At 40.0% G+C, this 10,914-nt stretch overlaps 1 protein-coding gene across 1 annotated transcript in view; it reads right to left on the bottom strand.

Annotated features, from left to right (window-relative positions):
- KIF1B (kinesin family member 1B) overlaps nucleotides 1–10,914 on the bottom strand; it is a 187,697-nt gene that overhangs the window by 135,689 nt on the left and 41,094 nt on the right. Inside the window, exons 5-8 of the mRNA XM_011935843.1 lie at nucleotides 6,731–6,909; nucleotides 6,029–6,140; nucleotides 2,389–2,466; nucleotides 1,630–1,695 (exon numbers count right to left, since the gene is read on the bottom strand). Coding sequence (XP_011791233.1) covers nucleotides 1,630–1,695; nucleotides 2,389–2,466; nucleotides 6,029–6,140; nucleotides 6,731–6,909 — 435 coding nt within the window. The remainder of the gene's footprint in view (nucleotides 1–1,629; nucleotides 1,696–2,388; nucleotides 2,467–6,028; nucleotides 6,141–6,730; nucleotides 6,910–10,914) is intronic.

Here is a 10,914-nt window from a genome sequence, read left to right as displayed (position 1 = left end):
AAAAAAAAAAAAAAAAAGAAATTACTAAGGGGAAAGGCAGGGCCTCACTGATAAACACCGCTCCAGCAAATCAGCAGTTTTAAAATCCAGTCCTGGTATAATCCAAGGTTAAGCTAAGGATGATCCTACTATCTGCACAAGCACTTTTTCTATTCAGAAAATGAGTACTACGTGGCCGGGCCTCTTAGTGGCTGGTCTTGTGGGGTTTGTGTTTTGTTTGTTTGTTTGTTTTTTTTTTTTGAGGAGGTAAGGGAGTAGGCAAGAAGCATCTCTTATCAAATACGTCCACATCATCTCATTCCACTCTACCCACAGACACATAATCCACCAATCAGAAAGTCATTTCCAATAGCAGGTTCAATTTTAGATTGCACAGACCTCAAGGGAGAATTAAGCCTTTCGGTCATTCAGATTTGTGGAACAAACTTTCATTCCACTGTGTAATCCTTGAGGCCTAAAACCTCAGTTTAAAACCCATGAACAGTTGGGACACTATGGGCATGTGTCACCGCGCCCACTTAATTTTTGTATTTTTAGTAGAGATGGGGTTTCACCATGTTGGCCAGACTGGTCTCGAACTTCTGACCTCAAATGATCCGCCCGCCTCAGCCTCCCAAAGTGCTGGGATTACAGGCATAAGCCACCATGCCCGGCCTTGTTCCTAATTCCTTCTCCAAAGCATATCATGTTCTATAAATTAATTTTGGTGTGAAATCTCATGATTTGTGGTCACTCTAAATTTACAGCCACTCTAAATTCCAGAGCCAGAAAACAAATGATGAAAAGATTTTTGAAGGTTCCATTCCTACTTATGTCACCATACATCCTGGTGAAGATTTAAAACATAAAAGTCAATTCTAGTTTATCTCTACCAATCCCCACCATACCTTGCTAGTGCAGTTATCCTACAGGTGAAAGCATTTAAAAGAGAAAACAAGAACACAGGATAAGCCTCCAAGTAGAAAATGAGATTTTGTTTAAATTTCATGTCATAGATTATGACTTCTCCAAGGCAAGCAAGAAAGCATTTCATAATTCTTAGCAATTAAAATGAGGTTTTAAACTAAACTAGAACACACAATGACTAATTTAAATAATGCAGGCAATGAAGCCCCTAATTAAAAAAAGAAAGTTTTTGTTTTAGCTTTACTGTTCTACCATTAAGGAGTAGGAAAAGAACAAAACTATTGGGAAAAAAAACAAAACAAAACAAAAAACCTACTACTGGCTCTCAAATCAACAGCATCCACCAAAGCCAAACTGCTCAAAATACTCCAAAAGATACTGCATCCCACTCAGAAAACATTACACAGGAAAAGAAGAGACAATAAATCGACTTGGTTTTTGTGATAGACATAAAACAAGGCTCAAAAAAATCAGTCAAACCTTAGGTGTTTGCTCTAGTTTTTATAGATCTATATTTACTTTTGTTCTCCTTAGTCTCTTTTACTTGTAGTACAAAGTCAAACTGTTTTATACCTAGTATCTTATCTGAAAAGCTCTAAAAGGAGAAAGGCAAGATTACAGAAAGGGCCACAGAAAGGCAGCCTTCATAAACAATAATAAAATATCATCAAGTATATTTGCTGAACAGACACAACTCCCCTTATAATAAAGTATAAAACTTACCACCTCTGCCAAGGCTGAAATGACTTTGCCCAGAGTTGTAAGAGACTTATTAATATTTGCTCCTTCCTAAAATAAATACCAAACATGAAAGAATGATGATGAAGAATTTCCACTACTGCCATATCATATACAACAGAAAACATGATTTGCCATATGCTAGCATATTTCTTTATTATTACAAGTTCTAAAAACAACCTTTAGTCCTCAATCTGTCCTCTTCTCCACTTGATAATAACATGCTGAGACCACAGGCCTAACTGACAGTCCTAAAGTATCTTCGAGATACTTGTGCTCCAAAAGTTTACAGATGTGTGCAGCCTTCTTCCCTCAACTCATCAACATGAAACTTCTGTTCTCACATCTGAGTATTGATATCCTATTCCCACTGCCATCTCTTAATTCCATCTAGCCAAATTCTGCCTGTTCCTTAAAATGCAATTCAACTCTCACCCTGACTATGATGTCCTCCCTAACTATTTAGTTCGATAACTTATCCTTCCATTGAAGTTACAGATCAGGAGTCGGCAAAATTTTTCCATAAAAGGACAGATACAAATTATTTTAGGTTTTGGGGGCCATATGGTCTCTGTCATAACACTGCCATTGCAGTGCAAAAGCAGCCATAGACAATACATAAACAAATGTATGTAGCTGTGTTTCAATAAAATTTTATTTACAAAAACAGGTGGTGGCCATGGTTTGCTGTCCCATGGTACAGAACATTTATTGATCAGGCCATTTATTTGCTAAAATAAATACCTTTAATCGAGTCCCTTTGGCACCAGTTGAATCGGCTCGTTCACTTCCTGCTAGATCCACCAAGCTGATTTTACTGACCTGATAAAGAACAATAACATGGGGGCAATTCAAAAATAAGCAAGATAGAGGCTGGAAATATTTAGAGGCAGAATGCTTTTTAAAAGATTAAGGTATGGAGAAAACTAAAAGTATTAGAGCTTTTAAATACGGCACAAAAAGATCAAGACAACATCTATCAGAGTCAGCTGAAACAGCACACACAGCAGGCGCAGTGGCACACGCCTGTAGTCCCAGCTACTCGGGAAGCTCCTTTGAGCCCAGGAGTTCAAAGCTGTCTACTACACTCCACACTGGCAACATAGAAGACCCTGTGTCTTAAAAAAATAAATTTTTTTTTAATTAGAAAAAAAAGAGCAAGCACAAAATTCATAGCAATTATCACGGTTCAAAAAAAGTAACTTTAGGATAAACCCGACATAGTTTACTAGAGTATGTTATAAAAATAAGTAAAACTCGTCAACTCATTAAATAGGCATACTAAAAATGAAGCTTTAAGCAACTGGAACTCTCACATATTACTGGTGGGAATGTAAAATGGTACAATCACTTTGGAAAACAGTTTGATATTCCTTTTTTTTTTTTTTTTTTGAGATGGAGTCTCTCTCTGTCACCCTCACCCAGGCTGGAGTGCAATGGAGCGATCTTGGCTCATTGCAACCGCCACCTCCTGGGTTCAAACGACTCTCCCGCCTCAGCCTCCCGAGTAGCTGAGCTTACAGGTGCCCACCACCACGTCCAGCTAATTTTTTCTTTTTGTATTTTTAGTAGGGACGGGGTTTCGCCATGTGGACCAGGCTGGTCTCAAACTCCTGACCTCATGATCCACCCACCTCGGCCTCCCATAGTGCTAGGATTACAGGTGTGAGTCGCCACGCCCGGACTCGACATTTCTTAAGGAGCTACAATAAGACTCAATCATCCTATTCCTAAGCATTTACCAAGAGAACAAAATCAAATGTCCACACAAAGACTTGTACACAAATGTTCACAGCAGCTTCATTTGTAATAATCAAAAACTGGGAACAGTTTAAAAGTCCATCAACAGCTGAATTAATAAACGGTGGTGTATCTGTATAATGCAATACTCATCAACAATGAAAAGGAACTACTGATAAACACAACAACATAGATGAATCTCAAAATCACTATGCTAAGTGAAAGACTCCAAACAAAAAACAGCACATACTCTATGATTCCATTTATATAAAATTCTAAAAAATGTAAACTAATATATAGGCAGGTCCGGAACTGCCCAGGGATTGCCGTAGAAGGGATATAGAGAAAGACTACAAACAGGTATGAGGCAACTTTTGAGAATAATAGAAATTATCATTATCTGGATTGTGGCACTAGTTTCACAGGCATACAAATATGTCAAAACTGACCAAATTTTACGCTTTAAATATGTGCCATTTACTGTATACTTCAACAATACCTCAATAAAGTTGTAAAAAAATAAAGCTTCAGGAAAGTTCAGACAAAAGTATCCAAAATGGACTGCCAGGAAAGCTATGATTATGGGATTAACATTAATTTTGTAGATTTGACATCATGGGAGAAGGGCAAAAAACATTTTTATATACAATGTTCTTTGCTGGCATTCAGATAAATACTAACTAATAAATAGCACTAACATTATAACCTCTGGCTAAGCAAGTTATTTGATCACCTACATAAGAAGTTTGTTGTTTTTTTTTTTTTTTTTGAGATGAAGTTTCGTTCTTATCACCCAGGCTGAAGTGCAGTGGCACGACCTCAGCTCACTGCACTCTCCGCCTCCCAGGTTCAAGCGATTCTCCTGCCTCAGCCTCTGGAGTAGCTGGGATCACTGGCACACACCACCATGACCGGCTAATTTTTTGTATTTTTAGTAGAGACTGGGTTTCACCATGTTGACCAGGCTGGTCTCGAACTCCTGACCTCAGGTGATCCTCCCGCCTCAAACTCCCAAAGTGCTTGGATTACAAGTGTGAGCCATGGTGCCCAGCAGGAGTTTTTTGTTTTTCGTTTTTCTTTTTGAGACAGAGTCTCGCTCTGTCACCCATGCTGGAGTACAATGGCACGATCTCGGCTCACTGAAACCTCTGCCTCCCGGGTTCAAGCGATTCTCCTGCCTCAGCCTCTTGAACAGCTGGGACCACAGGCATGCACCACCACGCCCAGCCAATTTTTTTGTATTTTTAGTAGAGACAGGGTTTCACCATGCCAGCCAGGCTGGTCCTGAACTCCTGACCTCCTGATCCACCCACCTTGGCCTCCCAAAGTGCTGGGATTACAGGCGTGAGCCACTGCGCCCAGCCTAGCAGGAGTATATTTTTAAAAATCATTTTGAGCTAGAAATAAGTCAACAAATAAAAGGTGATTCTAATAATTGATGACAGTGATATCTAAAGTACTCATTTTATAAGGCAAAGGATCTTTTATAATTGCCAGTACAATAAACCTAACTTCAGCTGGGCGCGGTGGCTCAAGCCTGTAATCCCAGCACTTTGGGAGGCCGAGACGGGCGGATCACGAGGTCAGAAGATCGAGACCATCCTGGCTAACACGGTGAAACCCAGTCTCTACTAAAAAATACAAAAAACTAGCCGGGCGAGGTGGCAGGCGCCTGTAGTCCCAGCTACTCGGGAGGCTGAGGCAGGAGAATGGCATAAACCCGGGAGGTGGAGCTTGCAGTGAGCTGAGATCTGGCCACTGCGCTCCAGCCTGGGCGACAGAGCGAGACTCCGTCTCAAAATAAATAAATAAATAAATAAACCTAACTTCAAGTTTAAAAATCCAGTTGCATCCTTCTTAGGAACGTAGATAGAGTAGTATTTAACATAAATTTTTTATTACTAACAATAACAATAAGATTGACATTACTGAGTGGCTACTCTGTGCCAGACATTATTGTATGCACTTAACCTATATTAACATGTAATTCTTTTAACAATCCTATCAGGCTGTTATGGATGGGGAAACTGAGGAACAAAGAGGTTAAGTAGTTTGCGCAAAGTAACATAGCTGAAGAGTGGCAGAATAAGAATTCAAAGCAAGCAATCTAACTCTAAAGTCTGTGACATTTAACCACTATAGAAAATGAAAAATCAATAAGCAAGAAAGGTATTTAAAGAACATCAGAACTGTTGTGGAGTTACTTTCCAGGAATAAAACATATCATTTGCTTAAACATTTAATCCCACTATAACAGTATCGTAGCTCAAAAAAAAAAAAAATACACATACCAAAGGCAACTAACATGGTAATAATAAAAAGGTTCAGTCAAGAAGAAGAAAAGAAAAACTTTCTCCCATAGGACCGCTTAAATGTCTTGTATCGAGTAGTTTTTGAGACCCAAAGTCCTGGATTGTTTTTTTCCTAACTCTATTCTCTATCTTGCAACTTCATTTAAGAATCTATACAGAAAACTGGTGTAGGGTGGAAGAAAAATGATAAGCAGAGGCTATAAAACACCCTCCATCAAGTAAAAGAGCACCCCCCAACACTCAGCCTTCCACAAAAAGCAGAGAGCAACAAAAGGGACTTCTCAAAATCTCCATCCTTCACAACTCAAGCCTACAGACTGAAGTTCTCCTACCTTCTCAGTGGAAAGGTTGGTCTCATTATCGTGTTTCTTCTGGGTGAAAACAATCGTAAACACAGCGTGGGAACGGCTACTTGTTTCATTCATGTTCGTAGCTGCCACTGTCCTAAATAAACATAAAGGTGACCACGTGACAATGGAATTCTTAGATGAGAGTTTAAATGGACAGCAGGCTCCACATTATAAGCATAACAATCACAAGCAATAGTCTTAAACTTATTCACAGATTGCAAGACTGTCACTTACACAACTGCTCTCAATACTGCCTTATTTGTGAGCCCATCCAGTTCCAAAGGCACCCCATCAGAATCATTTTTCATACTCCAGCTATCCCTTTAGAAACCAATGAAGCATTTAATTTTTATTCTTTATTGGTGTTCATTTATTCCAGAATCAATTACTACCATAGCCACATATATACATGGTAACTAACATTTTACCATGACTTGATGAAAACCTAAGAGTAAAACTTAACCAGAGCTCTAACATGTTTCAGTAATGCACTGTTTAGATGGAAGAAAGATACTTAACCCAACACAGTGAAGCCCTCACTGTTACAGCACAGTCAAAGGATCAGACGACTCTACAATAAAAGCAACTTTCATAGCTGTAAGTGTGGCTTCAAACCCTTAACTGGGAAAAAAGGACCTCAAAAGGTGCCAAAGACTTCAGTCATTACTCTATTTCCCACCATACCTGGCTTTGTTCCCAGCATCCATGAGGTCAGCAATGTCTGTGTAGGAAGTAACTGCCAACTTGGACAGATCCTCCACATAGGGTCCAAGAAGTGGGTGTTCACGCACACGCAAATTACCCTTGTTTTTTGGATTCAGCAAATCTCGTACTCTCTCACAGTAAATTTCCATGTAGCTCACCTATGAACAAATTAGCAAAGTGAATTAGAGAGAAAAAGAAATCACATACAGAGGCCGGGTGCGGTGGCTCACGCCTGTAATCCCAACACTTTGGGAGGCCAAGGAGGACGGATCACTTGAGATCACTCGAACTAGGAGTTCGAGACCAGCCTGGCCAACATGGTGAAATCCCGTCTCTACTAAAAATACAAAAAGGAGTCAGGCGTGGTGGCGCATGCCTATAGTCTCAGCTACTCAGCAGGCTAAGGCAGGAGAAATCACCTGTACCTGGGAGGTGGAGGTTGGAGTGAGCTGAGATCACGCCACTGCACTTCAGCCTGGGTGACAGAGTGAGACTCTGTCTTAAAAAAAAAAAAAAAGAACAGAAAAGAAAAGAAAAACAAAAGAAACCACATACAGAAAAAAATTTTTTAACTTTTATTAAAAGTTCTGAAATTAGAGATCAGCAACCTTTATAAAGTTAAATGCCATAACCCTAGGCCCTTTTATTCTATTAACAACATACACAGATCGTCACACTGCATAGGGTAGAACCAGCCTTCAGACTTTCTCTGTAAGGGAGAGGTAAACAGATTATCTTTGGAATGTAGTGACCACTAAAAGATATTTAAGTAGCAATTTATCAGTTATCAATGTTTTTTAAAATGTATACTGTTGTCAGTAACTGGGATTTGCATTGAGGTTACTCCAAGAACTTGGAAATAAGACTTCTATTACAGTTAAAACCAAGGAACAATATCAATATTACAGAGCAGAGAAGACAAAACAGACAGGTGATGCTAATTCCTTAAGGCTCACCAGACTGTTAACTATGGACAATGTATCCAACAGAAGGGATGAGGGTTGACCAGCATGAAAGCTGGTGGTGGCAGGACCTATCCAAGATTTGTGAGGCAGAAAGAAGCCTCAGACAACACACTTCATAAATTCTTGTCTCATTGGCAGGACCATTCGATCATGGTGATTAATGCATTAAGCTATCATTTCTTAACCTGGGGCTATTAAACACGTATCTAAGCAACTCCTCTCCCTCTAATTCCATGCACACCAAACAACCAACAGGGTTCCAACAGAGAGGTCTGTCCACAGAAAGATAATATATTAAATAGTCTTGCAAATGGCTTGAGTGTTCTAGCCTTAGTAATAGTTATTTCTCATGGGAAAGTTAACAAACCAACAAGTTGGTTTCATAATATCAGTCAAATGAGCTTTACTCAAGTCTTAACTTTTAAGGAGAGTCCTTTTCTTGATGAATCTACAAATCAGACTTCTAAGCAAACAAGGCTCTGAACTAGGGTAAATTCATCACAATAGGCCACATTATGATGCTACCCAGGAAACAGATCCTTCTGTATCATGGAGCTATTCAAGATGACACTACAGCTCCTGCATTTTTAAACTTTAAATGTCTATGGACACATTTTCAGAGTATCTAGAATGGAACCTTAATTCCATTTCTATTGCCGTTTTCTTTCATTCAGTCTCTAACTGCATTTTTATACTGTATTTTATTTTTATTTTTATATATTTTTTTGAGATTGTATCTTACTCTGTCACCCAGGCTAGAGTGCAGTGGCTCAAACACGGCTCACTGCAGCCTCGACTTCCTGGGCTTAAGCAATCCTCCTGCCTCAGTCACTGGAGTAACTGGGACTACAGGCACATAACACCACACCTAGCTAATTAAAAAAAATTTTTTTTGCAGAGACACGGTCTCACCGTGTTGCCCAGGCTGGTCTTGAACTCCTGGGCTCAAGCAATCCTCCCATCTCAGCCTCCCGAAGTGCAGGGATTACAGGCGTGAGCCACCGCACCCGGCCTTATTTTGTATTTTAAAATCAGTTAAAGGTTGGACGTGTTGGCTCACGCCTGGAATCCCCGCACTTTGGGAGGTCGAGGTGGGCAGATTGCTTCAGCTCAGGAGTTCGAGACCAACCTGGGTAACATGGTAAAACCTCATCTCTACCAAACATACAAAGAATTAGCCAGGCATGGTAGTGTGTGCCTGTAGTCCCAGCTACTTGGGAGGCTGAGATGGGAGGATCACTCAAGGCCAGGAGGCTGGGGATGCAGTGAGCCAAGATCATGCCACTGCACTCCAGCCTGACAGTGAGATTCTGTCTCTAAAAATAAATAAAATAAAAAATAAAATAAAATAATAAAATCCATTTTTAAAAATTGAGAACTTGGCCAGATGCAGTAGCTCATTCCTGTAATCTTAGCACTTTGGGAGTCACGCACTGTGGCAGATGCTTGTGGTGCAAATAACTCAGGAGGCTGAGGCAGGAAGATCACTGAGCCCAGGAGGTCAAGGCTGCAGTGAGCCCTGTTTGCACCATGGCATTCCAGTCTGGTTAACAGAGCGAGACCTTGTCTTAAAAAAAAAAGAAAAGAAAAAAAGTCAGGTGCAGTGGCTCACACCTACAATCCCAGCACTTTGGGAGGCCAAGGCAGACAGATCACGAGATCAGGAGTTCGAGACCAGCCTGGACAACATGGTAAAACCCTGTGTCTACTAAAAATACAGAAAATTCGCCAAGTGTGGTGGCAGGCGCCTGTAATCCCAGCCTCTCAGGAGCCTGAGGCAGGAGAATCACTTGAACCTGGGAGGCGGAGGCTGCAGTGAGCAAATACCGTGCCACTGCACTCCAACCTGGGTGAGAGTGAGACTCTGTCTCCAAAATAAAAGACAACCCTGAAAGCTAAAGTAATTAATCTATTATGAGAGTAAAATAACAGAACAACAAATATTCTTTCTGACAGTAAGTCATCCTAGAAAGTGAGATGATTCTTCAATCATTGCTGTGTACTTAAATGTGTACATACAATCCTGAATCCCTGGAATATATTACATCTTTTGGAACACTCGTCCCTTTTCACACAAATGTGAGACAAAGAGAACCCAAATAATCTGGGTAAAAGTTTATGTGCTTCATTCCTTATTCTCTGATATGTGAATCCATCCAAAGCCATCATTTCTTTTACTTCTGCACTAACCACTCCAGATGCCACCTGGCAAATCCAACTCACTGAGGACTGTTCTCTTACAGGCACTAGGCAATTGGTATACATCACTAAATAAAACAGACAAAGAACCCTCCGCCAGTGAGCTTATGCTTCTAGCAAGGGACACTGATCATAAACAACAAACATAAAAAATAAGTAACTGAGAAAGCATGTTAGAACATGATGAGTACGATGGAAAAAAGAAAATAGAACAGGGGAAGAGAGCTCAGGATGTGGGGTAAAGGGCAAGACACAGTAGTAAATAAGGTAGTCAAGGTAAGCCTCACTGAGAGCGTGTGATTTAAGCAGACTTGAAGAACGTGAGAAACTTAAGTCAAAATGACATACAAGCGAACAACATTTCAGGCAGGAGGAGAAGTAAATGTAGAGGACTTGAAGCAGGAATGTTTCTGGTATGTTCTTGAAACAGCAAAAAAGCCAGTATGGGTGAAGCAGAGTAAACAGGGAAGGAAGTAAAAGAGGCAGGCAGAGAGGTCCCGCAAATGTAGCAAGAAACCACAGTGTCAATTAGGAACCTATGCTCCACTCCAAGTTAAGCCTGGGAACTCGAATAAGAAAGAAAAGAGCATCTTCTTTTATTATCTGTAAGCTCAAAAATTCTATCACCTGATTCAAAAAAAGTATAACTATGGGACAAGCTATTCAGAAAATTCATTTTAATGCAATATATGCTTAGGGCAGCACATTCTCTTTTTGGTGTACGACAGTCGCAAGACAGAATTCCTTAGAATTTACACATTTATGCAACACCTTACAGGTGAAGAAAAAACTCCAAAGCAATTAAATGAATTAACTAGGAATGAAATGCTGTAAGCCTACAGAGAATCACAACATATGCCAAAAAGAAAAGAAAAAAAAATCTTGAGATTGCTTAAAAGGCAGCCTATTTTTTCAAAACAGACTCATGGTAACAGAACATTTTAATAATTTCAGTTACTATGAAAGTGAATACCAAAAAAGAGTGTGGTGGCGGGGGGG

The sequence above is a fragment of the Colobus angolensis genome, unplaced genomic scaffold, assembly GCF_000951035.1.
Source record: "Colobus angolensis palliatus isolate OR3802 unplaced genomic scaffold, Cang.pa_1.0 Scaffold149, whole genome shotgun sequence".
Classification (NCBI taxonomy): Eukaryota; Metazoa; Chordata; class Mammalia; order Primates; family Cercopithecidae; genus Colobus; species Colobus angolensis.
Note: the sequence above shows the minus strand (reverse complement) of the source record. Positions and strands in the feature narration are given on the sequence as shown.